At 39.7% G+C, this 19,379-nt stretch overlaps 2 protein-coding genes across 2 annotated transcripts in view; one reads left to right on the top strand and one right to left on the bottom strand.

The window, feature by feature from the left end:
• Nucleotides 1-19,379, top strand: part of RGL1 (ral guanine nucleotide dissociation stimulator like 1) — a 291,186-nt gene that overhangs the window by 9,230 nt on the left and 262,577 nt on the right. The gene's annotated exons all lie outside the window — the stretch shown is intronic.
• APOBEC4 (apolipoprotein B mRNA editing enzyme catalytic polypeptide like 4) lies at nucleotides 1,335-7,135 on the bottom strand. Its single transcript, XM_047754303.1, has 2 exons — nucleotides 6,538-7,135; nucleotides 1,335-2,939 (listed from the first exon to the last, which is right to left on the bottom strand). The coding sequence occupies exon 2, from the start codon at nucleotides 2,908-2,910 to the stop codon at nucleotides 1,810-1,812; it is 1,101 nt and encodes a 366-aa protein (XP_047610259.1). The 5' UTR covers nucleotides 2,911-2,939; nucleotides 6,538-7,135; the 3' UTR covers nucleotides 1,335-1,809.

Below are 19,379 nucleotides of genomic sequence, written 5' to 3' on the forward strand. Positions count from 1 at the left end.
CATATGATCTAATAATAAACTTCAACAGTACCTCCTTAAGTAATAATTACTCTGTACCCACAATATAATTATGATCTAATAAATGTATAAAAATTTTCAAGTTAACTAGAAATTCCTTTTAAAGTTTTATTTGTGTTTATTTTAATCACAATAGAAATTTCTATTCTAAACATTTTCTTTGTTTACCTTCTCCCACTTCTTCATGGAGTATTTATTATGTGCTATAAGTGTTTTCTTCTAATGGCAAAACTATCTTATTAGCTTAGTACTTTTTATTAACATATTAGAAAAAAAATGTAGTAGCAAGCTATAAAGGAATGCACATTTTTCTTGTAATGTATTTTCACATTTCTAAAAGGGAAGTGAGGTAGCTTAAACATAAGTAGAGTGCTTTAATGTACAGGCTCAGAGGGTTTTCACAGAGCACATCTTAGAGGTGTTTTTATTTTTTATTTTTGTATTTTCAGGGCTGCAGCCCTGGGTTTATGGAGGTTCCCAGGCTAGGGTTCTAATCAGAGCTGCAGCTGCCGGCCTACACCACAGCCATAGCAATGCCAGATCTGAGCCACATCTGTGACCTACGCCACAGCTCACAGCAACGCTGGATCCTTAACCCACTGAGCCAGGCCTGGAATGGAACCTGCAACCTCATGGTTCCCAGTCGGATTCGTTAACCACTGAGCCACGATGGGAACTCCTTAGAGGTGTGTTTTGAACAAGATTTTAAGAGAAGGTATGGATATGCACTGGTAGCAGAGAAGAGATCAGAAAAAAAGGAAAGCAAACAAATTATGAATTGGGAACTCTATCGAAAAGGGGGGAGTGGGGGCTAACAAAGACAATATGTTCATTGCATTGTGGTTAAGCAGGCGCTTGGCTGGGACGGAGAAGGAATTTGGGAGTGGTGACTGGCCAAGTTATTGACATGTAGATTTACAGCTTTGCTACCCACCTTTTGCTTGGAGACTGTGCTAGAGCCTAAGGAAAATCCAGAGGGAGGGAGGGAGAGAATGAGTGATCGTGTGAGCTACCCACAGGTACCTACAATCTTGCTGATGAGACAGGGTTGGAGGAAGGTAGAGGAGGAACCTTGAAAGCCCGTAAGAGTGGCCTGGCTTTTGTGTGGTGTGTGATGGAAGGAGTTTTGGAGACTCTCATATATTATCCTGCCTTTATCATCTGCTTAGGAGGGAAAGATCAAACTGAGCAGGTGGCTGGGTTCAAAAATCAATTTTTGCAGCTATATATAATCAATTAGCAAAAGTGCTTTTCTGGACACAAACTATTTTGAACCACTTCAGGAAAAAAAAAAAAAAAAGCTGCCTAAGATTTTCTGTCCATGATTAGCAATTAATGGAAAATCACTGGTTCGCCTTTGCAAACAGCACTTAATGTCAGTAACTTCAGCTGTTTCCCAATTTTGCAGTACATTTTTTTATACTGAAACCAATTTAGGATGCTATTTAGTTCATGGGCTTTTTTAGTGGAAAGATGATGTGGGTAGTGTAGAATAATGACATTTCCTTATCTACATCAGAATATTAGCAAGTTACTAATGGCTCCATTTTGATACTGTCACTTTCAAAGTAAAGGAGAGAAATCAGGTTGCTTAAGGAAACATTTTGGATTATGTTAAAAATAGTGTTGCTTTGTAATAGTTGAGATAATAAATAATTCAGGTTTTGCTTTTAGTGTATCAATTTATCTCCATCTTGGATCAGACCTAAGAGAGGACATTTCCAGATTTCTGTTGCTTGTCTAATCAAGTCCTCCAGTAATAGTTTGGTCTTCTGTGTAGGAAGGTAGATTTTATTTTTTCCCTTTCTTTTTCTTTTCATCTGCCACTTTGCTGCTTGCAAACTGTTCTGTGATTTCTGCATTCTCCACTGGCCCCCCACGGGGAGGCCTTCTGAGATCATTGGTTTCCTGGAATGACATTTGAGGCAAGTTGAAGTGCCTTACAATATTCCTGGGTTTATGTGGGTTTTGTCTGACATAAATTGGTGGTAGTTCTCTGAAAGGCACCAGCACAAAAACGACAGGAACCCTGGGGTCTAGGGTCAGGTTGGGTTGCAATTGTCCATTTGTCATTTGAAAAGACTGTCTGGGAAAGACATTGTTTAAGGGGTAGGCCTCTAAAGCTGCCTGAGTTTTTATGTTCTGATTCTCTTTCACCTGCGGAAGAACGTCAGTGAAGTAGGGTTTCACTCCTGTTATGGCATTGATTTCATACGCATTTTGCCTGTCAGCCAGCGCTCTCCCGGTTAAAATGGGCTGGAAAAGAGGCCATCCCGAGACACCACTCACAAAATTGTGGAGGAGAGAATGCCAAATCCCACCACTTATTGGGCTCAAAGTGACCTGTGGCCATAAACTGGCCAGACTCCGGAGAGCTTCGCGGTTCCACGCCGAGGCAGGAAATTCAGCCTCTGTATGGTAGAGCTGAGAAAAGTAAATACTAAGAGTGACGTCTGGATACAGCCTCAGGAAATTGTACATTTTGCTGATGCAGCAGTGGTTAGCTTCATTGCACGGCGAATTGTTCAAATACAGAATGATGTGTCTGATGCCATCGTTGTTGTGTATGGCAGAGTCAAAATAACCATTCCTCTCAAACAGCATTGATTCTGGATGGGTATCATTCCCAGTGCAACTGCTAGCATGGCCCTTTTGCACCAGGCTTCCAGAAGAAGTTTGTAGTTCATAGAATGCGAGGTGTTTTGTTTGAGGACATGTGGGCCCATAAGGAAATCCAAAAAGCTGATAAAATTCTGTGTAGGGAACTCTTGCTTCTTCACCTGTCCGGATATGGTAAGGACAATTAGAGCAATCGAGAGAGAAGCTCAGCCAGTAATAAGGTTTTACTATTGTTCCGCAATTGGCTAGGTATTCCTCGTATAAGGGCTCCATTGCTAGTTTTATTGTCTTCTAGCTGTGACCTAAACAAGGAAGAGAAAGGATATATAAAACCAGGGCAGGAAAAATTAAAGACAATGCCTAAATTATCGAGCCATACTTTTCTTTTAAAAAGAAGCAGCACAGTAACTATAAGACCATAATTGATTTTTAAAAAGATAGTGGTATATATCTGTAGATTAGAAAGTTCAGGATTCTATTCCTGAGGATTAGACAAATCTTGGGAGGAGACAAAAAGAGAAAGGCATAGTATAGCTTCACCTGTTCCATAGATTCTGGGGCAGTAGAGCAAATGAGTTAACCGTGCAAGTTGTAGAAACAGACAGCCTTGTTTCAAATCTGGACTCTGCCACTTACCAGCTTTGCGACTTTGGGCAAGTTAATAGAATGTTGGGGAGCCAGAGCTTCCTTCTTTGTAAAATGAGGATAAGAATAGGACCTCTCACAAGATTATCTTGAGGATTGAATGATGGAATAAATATAAGATACTTTATTATGTGCCTGACACATATTAAGGACTCAATACCTATTACCTCTCAGTAGTAACAGTACAAACCCCTGGGTTATCTAAATGGTTTTTGTTTATTAAGGTCCAAAGAAATAAGCCAGGGGGTTGCATTTTGTTCATCGTATTCTTCTTTTGTCTCTTATTGGAATATGAAGGTATCTAATATATTGTGAACAGGTTTTGAGTGTGCTTGCATTGAAAGTCAGCTATTTCTTCAAATCATTGGCAATAAGTTGGAGGTGGTTTTCCTTTTGGGAATAGGCTTATAGGGTCAGTTTTATTAGAGACATCTTGTAGAAGTGTCTTTTGAGTATTCTTTGGGTTGTGGGCCCTCATTCATTGACATTTGAGAGTTTTACTTCCAGTGGATGGGTCTTGTTAAAAGCATTTTGGAAATTTTACTATTCTGGAAAGCAAAGATGATTCTTTAGAATATTTCAAAAAAATAGTTTCTTGGATGTTAAGCCCCCAAAGTTGAGGTCTTTATGCTTTTTCCTTGAAAAAATATTCCTTCCATTATCATTGTTCAGGCAGCAACCTAAGGCATTACAATATAGTTTTAGAAATGTTTTAAAGTAACCTTTTATTATATAAGTATTGTATGTTTCTTTTAATACTACATATTATGTGTTTTTTTAAAATGCTGATACACAAAGAAAAAAACTCTGACTAGTTGGTATGAGTTTACAGTCTCATCAATGTTTGCAGGTCTATTCCCCCTAGTCTTTTTGCTGTGTATGTTTGCTATGCATAACGTAATTAAATCATGTTTTAATGATGTTTGGCTTTTTTGTTTAGCATTATGTCATGAGGATTTCCCCATGATATTAAAATTTCTTCAACAGATACAATATTCATGGCTATTTTATCACATAATTATAATAGGTTCTTGCCTTGTATTATAAGCAATACTTTGATAAACATTTCTGGAATTAAATTGTGCATGTCTCTGATTCTTAAATATAGATTCTTAGATGTTGTATTATTAGATCAAGCTTTGTCAGGTTGCTTCCTAGGAAGGTGTATCAATTTTATCACATCATCTCCCAGTGTTGTTTATCATGCCCTTTGCCACTTTGAGAAGTGAGCATCAGTATTTCTTTATGGCTATAATTTTTACCTTTTCAATTCCTGGTGAGACCGAACACTTTCTCATATGCTTATTGGTCTGTAGTATTTATTCTTCTGTGAAAGATATATGATCCCTAACCCCTGCCCCCCCTTTTTGTTTGAGGTTTTTCTGATTGATTTGCAGTAACTCCTTGTGTATCAAGGATATTAGCTGTCATGCCTGTTTCAAATATTTTACCTAGTTTATGGAGCCTTTTAATTATGCTGATGGTATTTTCAGTTGCATCAGATTTAACACTTTATGCTGTCTAATTACCATTATGATTTATTCTTTTACTATTATATTTAGAAAAAATTTCCTGATCAAAGAGGAGTTTAAGTAGTCTCCATATTTTCTTCTGGTAGGTATGGTTTTTGCATTTAACTCCTTGTCCAGGCAGCAAAATGGATAAAGCAGAAAATTTTAAAGAGATAAACCAACTGTTGCAACAAAATATCTCTCTCACTTTTTGAAATCTAATACATGCTTTCCAAAGTATTTGTTACAGCCTCTCACATGCAAGCACTTTGATCAATTTCTGTCCTCCTCAACCCAGTTCACCTCAGTCGTTGCTTGTATTTTATATGGCCTCATCACCAGTGTGCAGAGTTGCCTTGCTAATCCTGTCCTGGCCAGAACATCTTTCCAGATTTCTCCTAACCTGTCCTTAACTTAGTCCATAAAATTGGTTGTTTGCTTCAGTTTCTTCCTTAAGTGCTGTGTTTTCCTAATGCAGCTGCATTTCTGCCCTGAGGCTTCCTAGACCTTGCATAGCTTTTCCCTGCTTAACCCCTGGCCGGAAACCCATCACCTGGAACCTGACACCATCTCCTGCTTGATCCTTAGTGATGTTTTCTCCTTGGATCCTCTTCTCTCTTAGCCTCACTTGTGAGACCGGATCTCTCTGAATATCAAAGCTTGCTGAAACCAAGCCCAAAGCCTCGCCCTCTTTTGAATATTGTGCCCTGAAGGTAGTCTGCTGTTGGGTGGCATACCTATAACTCAAATTACAATTTCAACTCTCCCATAGAAAATTTATAGATTGATTTGGCTAAAATGTTATGGGAGCATTACCAGGAGGCCCTTTACTGCCTTTATTTGGGGGACGGGGGTTGTGCAGAGACAACTGTATGTAATGGTCCCAGGATTACCTTTTGGGAAGGAGACGTCTTTGTGTTTTCAAGATAAAGGCAGTATGGAAACTCCTGATTGCGTTTCTAAGCACTCCTTCCTTTACAGCCGTCTCCATGGCTGTTTTAGCCATGAATGGTGCATCCTTACTGTCTTAAAAGGAGAGCTTGAGGACCAGAGGCTTTTATGTGTACTGATGGGAGTTCTGGAGTTTCATTCTTGCTTTTAGCTTTTCAGGGTCAGCCAACTGTGGTTCCCTATCAGCAGTTCTCCACTTTTTCAGAGGGTCTTCATGAGGTTGTTCTTGAATCACCTTCATCTGATGGGGAAGCAGAAAGATTTTCTGCCCCCTTTGAATGCTTGTGGTTTATATCATCAATTTGCCATTGATGACAGACTGTCTTGTTAACTTTCGGTATCTGGCTTTCCATTCTCCTAACCAGGCAGAGACATGCCCTGTTTAGCCCAGAGGCTACCTCAGGATCCTTGATTGGCGCACAGGCTGGGTTGGCTAAGACTTGTTTCGCCACCATCCTGTTTCCCTACCATCTAGTCCTTTTCTTCTGCTCTGTCTGTGCTTGGGAAATGCATGCTGCCTTCAGCAGAGCAGATCTCCTGGCAGTAGGAAGTAGAGATCTGCACAGCCAGCTTCTTGCGTCTGGCCATGAGGGGCCGCTGAACAGAGGCCATGGGTTTAACACAAATGATCTCTACATTTGAGGACAATCTGCTTTCTTTTCACCCAACTAGAATTTAGCGAGTACTGGTAAAGCACAGTTTCCACTGGAGTAATTGGAAAACGGAGTTTGCCCTTCCCAATCTGTGCACAATCTGTTAGCAGCTAAAAACAAATGTTAGCAGTTATAATTACCCTCATTTGGTCTCCAGGCTCGGATCACATTCCAGGTGTTCTAGGAGATGGTCCGTTTCCTTTTTTGCTGCCTTTACGTCCCATGCCCTGTTTCAAGTGGCTTCAAAGGGCAGTGGTGCTGTAAAGATTCACCCCCTGTAGCAGTTGAGGGCTCTTTCTCAGTTTACATCTGTTAGTTCTTCCTTGGCTGTCCCAAGTTAGAAAGACCTTGCTGAGGTGTGGCTGCCTCTAAGAACACTGTTGAATTGGTGCCATGGTAACGTTTGCAAAGTAGCTACTGCTAGGAAACGGCTCCAACACTTATTGCTTTATTTGCATTTCAAACCACCTGCTCCGAAGATGAAAATATGCATGAATGCATGTTCCATTCTGGATAAAAGTATGATATCTGACTGCTGAAGTGAGCACGTTGGGGTGTTTCTCCCTCTGGCTACGAGGATCGAGTTCTAAAGTCAGCGCCTTTGTCCTTTTCTAGAATAGGGGCCAGGCTTGGTGTGTGGACAAGATTTGTTGGTTCTGTTGCCTGTGGAGACGCCAGGGCCCCCTCCTTGGAAAGCTGGCCCTCTGTGAGATGAAAGGGAGGCACCTGAAAGGGAGCAGAGACTTGACTTTGGCAAAGGGAGGCGCTTTCTGCTCACAGGCCCACAGTCCTTGAAGGGGGAGCGCTGTATTTTTGTCCAAACCTTGGTTATCACGTGCTAGCAGTTTCCCTCCTCTAACACATTCCCTGGGAAACCCTTGCTATTGATATGTGTGTGGTTGCCTCCAATTTAAGATAAGCTTTGCCCTGGATTGGTTGTGACCCTTCCTCTGTGGCTGATGGAAGGGCCACTCACCCTTCTCCATCCTTCTCCCGCCCCTGCATTTCCACCCCGTCGCCTAGGGCACCAGACAAGTGCATAGTCAGGATTCATTGTACACCCTCTCAGTTGTTCTCGATCTCCTCTCGGAAGAGTGCTGGTGATCACTATTAATGTACTTCCATTAGTGACCACCCAGAGCTCTTAAGCACATATACTTCTCTAGAAATAACCCATCAGGTATGACAGAAGCACCTAGAAGGGTTCCTGCAGCAAAATCACTGCTTTGTTTTGTTTTGTTTCTTTTTGATTCTCAGGGCCACACCTGCAGCATATGAAAGTTCCCATCCAAGGCTGGGGGTTGAATCAGAGCTATAGCTACCGGCCTACACCACAGCCACAGCAACACAGGATCCGAGCCACATCTTTGACCTACACTACAACTCATGGTGACGTTGGATCCCCAACCCACTGAGGGAGGTCAGGGATTGAACCCACATCCTCATGGATGCTAGTCAGATTTGTTTCTGCTGAGCCACAATGGGAACTCCCAGTAACACCACTGGGTTTTTTTTTTTTTTTTTTTTTTTTTGGCTTTTAGGGCTGCACCTGCAGCATATGGAGGTTCCCAGGCTAGGGGTCTAATCAGAGCTGTAGCCACTGGCCTACACCACAGCCACAGCTACACAGGATCTGAGCCGCGTCTGCGACCTACACCACAGCTCACGGCAATGCCGGATCCTTAACCTTAACCCACTGAGCAAGGCCAGGGATTGAACCCAAAACCTCATGGTTCCTAGTCGGATTTGTTAACCACTGAGCCACGACGGGAACTCCCTCACCACTCTTTAATTTGTTTCTTGTTGTCTAACTTCCAGTCTCTACAGCAACAGACCTTTTTCCTCTCCTCTGGGGGGCTCCTTCTAGCTTAAATATTTATCTCTGTGCTTTTTCTGGGTCTCAGGCATATTTATGACCTCCTCAGTATTTTTTTTAAATGTACAATTTTTATTTTTTTTTCCATTATAGCTGGTTTACAGTGTTCTGTCAATTTTCCACTGTACAGTATGGTGACCCAGTCACACATACTTGTATACATTCTTTTTTCTCACATCCTGCTCCATCATAAGTGACCAGACATAGTTCCCAGTGCTGCACAGCAGGATCTCATTGCTAATACATTCCGAAGGCAATAGTTTGCATCTATGAACCCCAAGTCAGCTAGTGTTTTCTGTGACATTTTCTTCTCTGGCGCCTGTCACTTTGTTGTATCCCATTTTTTCCCCACCATTGGCCATGGATTATGCCCTTCAGTCCCCACTTCTTGCCTGCATTTTTATTTCCTAATTCAATGAACTGGTCAATATAAAGCCAAAAGCTGATCCTCAAATTTCATCTTTTATTTGACTTAATAAATGATATTCCACTTAAAAACATTACTTCAAATGAGCCTCTGTCCACTAGTGTATTTACCAATTGCATTTTAGGGTAATTTTAGAGATAGGCAATCCCAAGTAGCCAGCCAGTTCTTAAAACAGCTTCATCGAGGTGTAATTGACAAATAAAAATTGTATATATTAAGCGTGTACAATTCGATCTTTTGATGTACTTGTACATTGTGAAATGATCACAACAATAAAGCTAATTAGCATATCAATCACCTCATATAGTTATCTTTTTTTGGAGGGGGTATGTAAGAACACTTAAGATCTACCCTGTTAGCAAATTTCAAGTGTATAATACAGTATCGTGAGGGCTTTTTTTTTTTGGCAAGGAGGGGGTGCCTGTGGCGTGTGGTAGTTCCTTGGGTAAGGATCGAACCCTTGCCACAGCAGCAGCCCAAGCAGCTGCAGGGGCAGTGCCAGATTCTTAACCTGCTATGCCACAAGCGAACTCCTACAATACAGTATTGTTAATTGTAGTCACTACCCTGTGATCCCCAGTACTCACTCATCCTGCATAACTGAAACTTTGTAGTCTTTGACAAACATCACTCCATTTCCCCCTCTCCCCAGCCTTTGGCAATCACCCTTCTACTTATGCTTCTCTGAGTTTGATTGTTTTAGATTCCACATGTAAATGAGATCATTCAGTATTTGTCTATCTGTGTCTGGTTCATTTCACTTAACACATGTCTTCCAGGTTTATCCATGTTGTTGCAAATGGCAGGACTTCCTTTCTAAAGGCTGAATAATATTTCATTGTGTGTATATACCACATTTTTTTACCCATTAATCTGTTGATGGACATCTAGGTTGTTGCCATACATCGACTGTTATGAAAAATTCTGCAATGAATAAGGTACCGATTCTAATTCTTTTGTATAAATACCCAGACATGGGATTACTGGATAATATAATAGGTCTATTTTAAAATTTTTGAGGAACCACTGTACTATTGTGCATAATGGCCATCCCAAATTACATTCCCACCGTCAGTACACAAGGATTCTCTTTTCCATATGCTCGCCAATGTGTTATCTTTTGCCATTTTGATAATAGCCATTCTTTTGTTGTTGTTGTTGTTGTTGCTGCTATTTCTTGGGCCGCTCCCGCGGCATATGGAGGTTCCCAGGCTAGGGGTCGAATCGGAGCTGCAGCTGCCGGCCTATGCCAGAGCCACAGCAATGCGGGATCCGAGCCGCATCTGCAACCTACACCACAGCTCACGGCAATGCCGGATCGTTAACCCACTGAGCAAGGGCAGGGATCGAACCCGCAACCTCATGGTTCCTAGTCGGATTCATTAACCACTGCGCCACGACGGGAACTCCGATAATAGCCATTCTAATACACATGAGGAGGTATCTCATTGTGGGTTTAATTTGCATTCATTTCCATGATGATTAATGGTGCTTGAACGCCTTTTCATATACTTGTTGGTCATTTGTATGACTTCTTTTGAGGAATGTCTATTCAGGTCCTTTGCCCTTTTTTAAAGCTGTTGAGTTATATAAATTCCTTATATATTTTGGATGTTAACGTCTTACCAAACATGTTGTTTGCAAATATTTCTTGCCATTCTGCGGATTGCCTTTTTCGTTTGATGCCGTCCCACTTGTCTATTTTTGCTTTTGATGCCTGTGCTTTTGGCATTGCATTCAAAAAATCATTGCCAAGATCAATGTTGAGAAGCTTTTCTCCCTATGTTTTCTTCTAGTAGTTTTAAAGTTTAGGCTTTTACATCTAAGTCTTTAGTCCATTCTGAGTTGATTTTTGTATATGGTGTGATATGTGTCCAATTTCATTCTTTTGCATGAGCTATCATTTTTAAGTTGCCATTCTTTTATATCTGTTAGGTATGGGAAAACTCTACTGGAAGACTGACTTTGCAGAGTTTCACTTAGGTTGCACAGAATGACTTTTAAAACTGAATTTAGTTACAAGGAAACAAGGACCTTAATCATGGGATTTCTGCAATAATTCTTATTGCTAAGTTGACCTTACAGAAAGGGAGAGAACTGGAGAAACATCTAGCTTCCCAGACTCCTTTATTCTGTCTTCCTTTGCTAACTTGCCACGTTAGAAAGGGAGAGAACTGGAGAAACATCTAGCTTCCCAGACTCCTTTATTCTGTCTTCCTTTGCTAACTTGCCACGTTTCATCTTCTTTCAGATGAGATATGATATATATTGTCTATATGAAGTAATATAAAATTAAATTAAGAAGCCTTTCAAAGGTCAAATTCTCCTGCACTGATATGTGTTTCAACAAGAACTTTACTTAGTGTTATTGTAAACTAAAATTTGTTTCTCATCTATGTTGTGGCATTCCAATTTGGGATATATCTAAGCTGGTTTGTGTGTTGCTAGTTGCTGCTTAAAAAGTGACTTATTCTTTGTGTTTTAAGAAGTAAAGTGATTTCTATTTTATTGCTAAAACATAGCACTTTTATTTGAAAATACTGCACCCAATTAATTATATAATTCATTGCTTTCATAGCAGTTTGGTTGACACTGAAGAATAATGCCCACATTCATGTAGCAGTAACAAACTACTTTAAAAAAAGAAACAAGAAAAAAAGCAAACATGAAAGAAAGAAGAGCAGAGAATTCGGTAGATTTCATGGAGCTTTCATAGATTTTCATGGAGTATAGGGTTAGGTGGGAAAGATGGGATAAGTGTTAGGGTTGACAGGGAAGGAAACGAGTCTAGCTTGGGGTCATAAGCAGAATGCCCACAGGGTGGCAGCACAGTCTTAAGAGCAGGTAACTCTCTGTTGGACCACTGTTAGTTTGCTAAAACTACACTTTTCTCTCAGAATTCCAATTCTTAGGGAAATGCCAACAAATGTTTAGAGTCAAAGATCAGTCCTAAAACTTACACTGAGTAAAGGTGCAGGGTGACGCACCATCTTTACTCTCAGACTGCATATATGCTCTGAAAAGGTTTCAAACTATCTGTGGAAAATGAACAATTTTAAGTTTCTAATTCGTCACACTCTAATAATTTTGTAAAATTCAACAAAAGTTATTTTATTAAAAAATGAACTAAAAGGAGTTCCCACTGTGGCACGGGTGGGTTAAAAATCTGAGTTATGGGTTGGGTCACTGCGGAGGCACGGGTTTGATTCCTGGTTCGGCATGGTGGGTTAAAGGATCTGGTGTAGGTCATAGCTATGGTTTGGATTCAAATTTCCTGGCCCAGGAACTTCCACATGCCATGGGTGCAGCCATAAAATTAAAAAAAATTTTTTTTTAAATGAACAAAAAGACATTGAAATCGGAGTTTCCGCTGTAGCTCAGCGGGTTAAGAATCCGATTAGTGCCCATGAAGATGCGGGTCTGGTCCCTGGCCCTATTCAGTGGGTCAAGGATCCAGCATTGCCGCAAGCTGTGGCATAGGTCACAGATGTGGCTCAGATCCAGTGTTGGTGTGATGTAGGCCAGCAGCTGCACTCTGAATCAACCTCTAGCCTGGGAACATATGCCACAGGTGCAGCTGTAAAAAGACAAAAACAAAAACAAAAACAAACAAAAAAACAAAACCTGAAGCAATAAGCTTTTAAAAGTTTTTTAAAAAATAATTTAACAGATATAAACAGATCAACACATAAAAATTTTTTTTTTGTCTTTTTTTTGTCTTTCCTAGGGCCGAACCTAGGGTGTATGGAGGTTCCCAGGCTAGGGGTCTAATCGGAGCTGGAGCCACTGGCCTATGCCAGAGCCACAGCAACGTGGAGCCCAAGCCTTGTCTGTAACGTACACCACAGCTCATGGCAAGGCAGGATCCTTAACCCACTGAGCGAGGCCAGGGATCAAACCTACAACCTCATGGGTCCTAGTCAGATTCGTTAACCACTGAGCCACAACTCCCATATAAAATTTTTAAAATTACCTTTTCGTAAATTATAAACAGCATGCTTGTCTATTTTTGCTTTTGTTGCTTGTGCCTTTGAAGTCATAGCCAAGAAGTTATTGCCAAGAACAACGTCATGAAGCTTCTCTCTGTGTTTTCTTCTATTTTTGTAGTTTCAGATCTTAAAAGTCTCTAATCCATTTTGAAGTGTGTGTGTGTGTGTGTGTGTGTGTGTGTGTGTGTGTGTGTGTGTGGTGTAAGATAAGGGTCCAGTTTCATCTTTTGGATGTAAATATCCAGTTTTTCTGACATCATTGGTTGAAGAGACCACCTCTTCCCTATTGTGTAGTCTTGACACCCTTGTCACAGATCATTTGACTGCATGTTTGTGGGTTTATTTCTGGGCTCCCTATTCTGTCAATTGGTCTATATGTCTGTCTTTATATAAATATAAATATAAATAGAACAAACACAACATAGGAAAAAGGAGAAAAGAGTCACTCAAATTTGGAATTCCCACTGTGGTGCAGTGGCTTAAGAATCTGATTGTGGAGATACGGGTGCATAGGTCACAGCTGCAGCTTGGATTCAATCCCTGACTGGGGAATTGAGAGGTCTGTTGATAAGGAATAGAGGAGGAGATTTTAAAGGAGTTTCACCAACTTGAAATGTTCATTTTTCAGTTTTTTAAAAAAACAAAGCAAATGGTGCTATATTTTCAGAATTCATTGTCAATACCTCATTGTGGTCAGTTCTAACAATTTATCCTGTGAAGTTATTTTCAATTTAAATTATCTTTTAATAAGTGAGATGGTTTATGTTTCCGTGAATAGCCTATGCATGAATATTCTTTTGATGGGGTATAAAAATGTTAAACATTCTATCAGTTCTGTCAGGTGTGTGGTAATCACTTTTTACAGATGTGCAATATCAAAATTGTTACCTGCTGCATGAATAATAGTTGTTAAATCATGAACCATGACATAACAAGCTGTGAAAACTGTTCTTCCATGCTTCTAATATTTATTTTGACTTTTCTGTCATTGGCTACTGGAGAACATGCTGCATTTCTTCCTTGTTTGGAAATGTCAACATTATTAATATAAGAAAGATTTCAGACAAATAGGCAAGTCTGGCTGTCTAATATACATCTTCAAAAAGTTGGGCCCCATATTGGTTTCTTATCCATCAGTAACTCCGAGATTATTCAATGTCCAAACATTCTCTACAGAACTTTTTCCTAGATAGCCATTGTACCTGACATGCAATTGCAGTTGCATCAGCCTCCGTATCATCTTGTAAAGAAAATACTCTCAAGTGCGATGCCTTAGCCTTTACATAATTTATAATTTTTTCTGTGTCACTTAACATGTTATTTAGTTTGGCCAACTCTTTTTCATAGTCAGATTTTCTTTTTTTGGCTGTGCCTGAGACATGTGGAAGTTCCTGGTCTAGGGATCAAACCCACATCACAGCAGTGATCTGAGCTGCTGCAGTGACAACACTGGATCCTGAACTCACTTTACCATGAGAGAACTCCGTAGTCAGATTTTCTTGATAAAGGAAGTAGTGTGTTGATTTACATTCTGTCTTGAACTTCTTAATCTGAGCAATTACTCTAGAACCTTCTCCTATACAAGATTTAAACTCTAAATCACATTTTATAATAACATAGTCATATCAAATTTTTATAAAAGTATCTGAATGCTTTCAATTTCTGTATTTATCTGGTTCACACTGGTAGTAGTTTATGAATGGGCCCTGGTTCACAGATTCAGCTTTGAGTGACATTACTTTCATATGCTTCTCAATGCCCACTATTGGGTAGTATTCTACTTACTTACCCAAGTTCACTGAATTTTATCTAGGTCAGTTCCTCTGTCCAGCTTATAAATGACAATGATGGAAAACTTAAATGAAAATATCATTTGTTTAGACGTTCCCATCATGGTTCAGCAGAAACGAATCTGATGAGCATCCATGAGGACACAGGTTTGATCCCTGGCCTCATTCAGTGTGTTAAGGATCCAGTGTTGCTGTGACCTGTGGTGCAGGTTGCAGGTGTGGCTCGGATCCTGCAAGGCTGTGGCCGTAGTTAGGCCAGAGGCTACAGCTCCAATTTGACTCCTAGCCTGGGAACCTTCATATGCCTTGGGTGCAGCCCTAAAAAGATTTAAAAGAAAAAAAAAAAAAAGAAAATATCATTTGTTTAAAAGAGATGATTTTGGAGTTCCCGTCGTGGCGCAGTGGTTAACGAATCCGACTAGGAACCATGAGGTTGCGGGTTCGGTCCCTGCCCTTGCTCAGTGGGTTAACGATCCGGCATTGCCGTGAGCTGTGGTGTAGGTTGCAGACGCGACTCGGATCCTGCGTTGCTGTGGCTCTGGCGTAGGCCGGTGGCTACAGCTCCGATTCAACCCCTAGCCTGGGAACCTCCATATGCCGCGGGAGCGGCCCAAGAAATAGCAGCAACAACAACAACAACAACAACAACAACAACAACAAAAAAGACAAAAGACAAAAAATAAAAAATAAATAAAAAAAAATAAAAGAGATGATTTTTTTTTCTCTTTCTGAATTCTTTTTTCATTTTTTTTATTACTCAAATGAATTTATCACATCTGTAGTTATATAATGATCATAACAATCTGATTTCACAGGATTTCCATCCCACAGCCCAAGCACATCTTCCCACCCCCCAAACTGTCTCTTCCAGAGACCATAAGTTTTTCAATGTCAAAAGAGATGAATATTTACTGAATGTGTACTCTGTCCCCCAAATTGTACATGCTTTACATCCTTAAGAGGTAGGTATTGTTACAATTTCCATTTTACAGATAAAGAAACTGAGGTTCAGAGTGTTTAATGTTGAAGATAACATAGCTATTATTGGTAGAGTTGAAATTTGAGCATTCTAAAACTCTTTTCTTTGTCGTATTCTTTCCATTATATCTTACCTTTTAGAGAAAAAAGAAAGTAGTTTCAAATTTATGACCTAATCTTAAGATAAATGGGAAAAATCATATGTCAAAAGTGAGACAATGATAAAGTCAACAATGGGAAGAAAATGTGGGAAAAGTGTCATAACAAAGTAAGTATGTGTGGGAAAACAGCTGAAGACTTTTTGGCAAGAGGAAAGAAATTTTAAAAATCAACTTTATTGAGGTATAGCTTGTATTTAATAAATGCACCCATCTCAAGTGTGCAGTTTTATGACTTTTGACAGATGTATGTACTCATGTTACCATCATTGCAATAAAATAGAGAACAGTTCCATCAATCCCAAATTTCCCTGTGTCCCTTCCTTCCCCATCAGTCACCCTCCCCCATGGCTCTGGTGAGGTATCATCTATTCGCTGTTGCCACAGATTAATTTTTTCCAAAGTTTCACATAAATGGACTCCGGGATCTTTTGCTTATTGCTTAGCATACCGTTTTTGAGATTCATCCATGTGATTATGTTTATCAGTGTTTTGTTCTTTTTTAGTATTAACATTCCATTGTGTAGATATATTGTAATTCGTTTATTCATCTCTTGATGGATATTTTTATTTCTAGTTTTGGGTGATTATGAAAAAAGATGCTCTGAACATTTATGTCTGAGTGTTTGTGTGGACATATGCTTTTGGACAAATACTTAAGAATGGAATTGCCAGGTCGTATAATAAATGCATCTCAACTTTCCAAGAACTGCCAAACTGTTTTCCAAAGTGGTTTATTATTTTGTATTCCCACCAGCAACTTATGAGCATTTCAGTTACTCCACATCCCTGCCAACACTTAGTATTGTCAGTGAGAGGAAGTATTTAACATTTCAATTTAGAAAGACTAGTTTCTTTTAAGCGTGTCATTTATGTATTTCTTTGTTGCACTCATGGTATGGAAGTTCCCGGGCCAGGGACTGAATCCAAGCCACAGCTGCAACCTATACCACACTATGGCAAAGCTGGACCCTTAACCCACTGCATCTGGCTGAGGATCGAACCTGTGCTGCAGTGACTCAAGCCATTGCAGAGACCATTCTGGATCCTTCACCTGCAGTGCCACAGTGGGCCTTAAGCTTGTCCTTTGACGGGAAGAGAACGAACAGTGGATAAGATTCTGTAGTATTTCTGTTTCTTCATTTGGATGACTAATGCCCAGTAAGTCTCCAAGGGCACCATATTGATCAAGAAAGTTGATGTTTAGCTTATCACTGTTTTCAGCTCCTTTTGTCCCCTCTTGAAGTCATTGATAGTGCTGAGTTGAACTCAGTTGAGTCTTCTCCCTCAATTAGGACAGTAGGTAGCAGCAGAGAAAATATTATGATTATAGACTCAATAGAAAGTATGGTAAGCTCTGAAAATCCTTCAAGTGGTTGCTGTTGAGAAGTCTCTTAAGACTGATTGTCATTTCATTATAGTTACATTTTTAGTCCTATAATACTGTTGAATATTATGTAAATTTCAGGTGTGGAGCATTGTAATTCAACATCTGTGCACACAGATATACACAAAGTGATTATTATCACAAGTCTAATTATTATCCATCATCATACCATTTCACCCACCCTGCAACCCTCTTCACTTCTGGTACCCACTTATCTGATCTCTATCTATGAATTTGTGTTTGTTGTATTTTATTTGTTCATTTGTTTTGGTTTTTTAGATTCGACCTATGAATGAAATCATATTTGACTTATTTCACTTAGCCTAATACCTTCAAAGTCCATCCATGTTGTCACAGGTGGCAGCATTCCATTCTTTTTTATGGCTGAGTATACAAAATTGTGTATATATGCTACATCTTCTTTATCTGTTTATCCATCGAGAGACATTAAGGTTGTTTCCATATTGTGGCTATTGTATATAATGTTGCAGTGAACATAGGGGTGCATATATCTTTTTAGTGTTTTTGTGCTCTTCAGATATACACCCAGAAGTGGAATAGCTAGGTCATAGAGTAGTTTTATTTTTAGTTTTTTTGAGGAATCTCCATACCCTTTTCCATAGTGACTGTACCCATTTAAAGTCCCATCAACAGTGTACAAGGGTTCCCCTTTCTTCTTATTCTCTCCAACATTTGTTATTCTTTGTCTTTTCAATAACAGGTGTGAGGCAATGTCTCACTGTGGTTTTGATTTGCTCTTTATAGATAATTTATCTTTTCTCTGATAACTTTTGAGACTCTTTCTTTGCCTTTCATGTTTTAATAGTTTGCAATGTGGTGTGTTTAAATGTGGATTTAGTTTATTTACCTTGCTCGAAACTCAACCTTGGTAATTCTTATTTTTCATTAATTCTGGAAAATAACCATTGTTAAAATCCTTTTAATAAATATTTTATTTGGAAATAGTTTCAAGCTCATAAAAGTAAAGTTAGTCATAAGGATCACTCCTGGGCCTTTTATCCAAATCCACCTGTTGTTAATATTTATACCGTTTGCTTTGTCATTTGTGTTCCTTGATATCTCTTTTGTTTTCTACCTCTGTCTCTCTCTGTATTTTTTTCTGAACTATTTTAGGTCATTCACTATCACTTTAAATACTCCTCTCCTCCATTTTCTCTTTTGGAACATGAACTACGTATAGAGTGAACCTTCTGCTTTATCCTGCATGATTCTACTTGTTGGTTGTAATTCCAATTATTTACCTTTCGGTGCCACATTCTGGGTATTTTCTCTGGATCTATCATCTAGGTCTTCACTTTTCTCCATATGTCTGTTAATCTGTTGTTTGAGTTATTGAATTTTTAAACTTACTGAGTTTTTAATATCAATGAGTATATCATTTCTAGAATTCTATATTTTCCTTATTTTTGTTTATTTATTTATTTATTTATTTATTTAAATACTTTACCTTTCTTTTTATCAGTGCTGACCTGGGTAGCGTTGGGTTTTATCACTCTGGTCTCTGGGATCTTCTTTTTTTTTTTTGTTTTTTTGCCATTTCTTGGGCCGCTCTCTCGGCATATGGAGGTTCCCAGGCTAGGGGTCGAATCGGAGCTGTAGCCACCGGCCTACACCAGAGCCACAAGCAATGCGGGAGCTGAGCTGCGTCTGCAACCTACACCACAGCTCACGGCAACGCCAGATCCTCAACCCACTGAGCAAGGCTAGGGATCGAACCTGCAACCTCATGGTTCCTAGTCAGATTCGTTAATCACTGCGCCACAATGGGAACTCCTTTTTATTGTTAATTACTTTAAATGTTCTTATATAGTCTGTAACAAATAATTCTATAATCTTTAAAGTTCTTGGGGATTTAACTTTTTTTTTTTAGGTTATTTCTTCCCATTCTTGCTTATGGTGGATTGTTCCTTTGGGTATTGTTAAATTTTGTTTTCTAAGTCATGCTTGTTGGGGATCCTATGTAGCCTGCACCAAAGGCATCTCTTTTTCTCTAGCAGTGGTTCTCAATCTTTGCTGCACTGGAATGACCTAGTGAGCCTTTAAAAATTAGTATGGGGAGTTCCCGTCGTGGCTCAGTGGTTAACGAATCCAACTAGGAACCATGGGGTTGCGGGTTCGATCCCTGGCCTTGCTCAGTGGGTTAAGGATCCAGCGTTGCTGTGAGCTGTGGTGTAGGTCGCAGACAGCTCGGATCCCGAGTTGCTGTGGCTCTGGCGTAGGCCCGTGGCTACAGCTCCGATTAAACCTCTAGCGTGGGAACCTCCATATGCTGAGGGTGCGGCCCTAGAAAAGACAAAAAGACAAAAAAAAAAGACAAAAAAAGAAAAAATTAGGGTGGTAGGTTGAACCCCAGACC

The sequence above is a fragment of the Phacochoerus africanus genome, chromosome 11 (assembly GCF_016906955.1).
Source record: "Phacochoerus africanus isolate WHEZ1 chromosome 11, ROS_Pafr_v1, whole genome shotgun sequence".
Taxonomy (NCBI): Eukaryota; Metazoa; Chordata; class Mammalia; order Artiodactyla; family Suidae; genus Phacochoerus; species Phacochoerus africanus.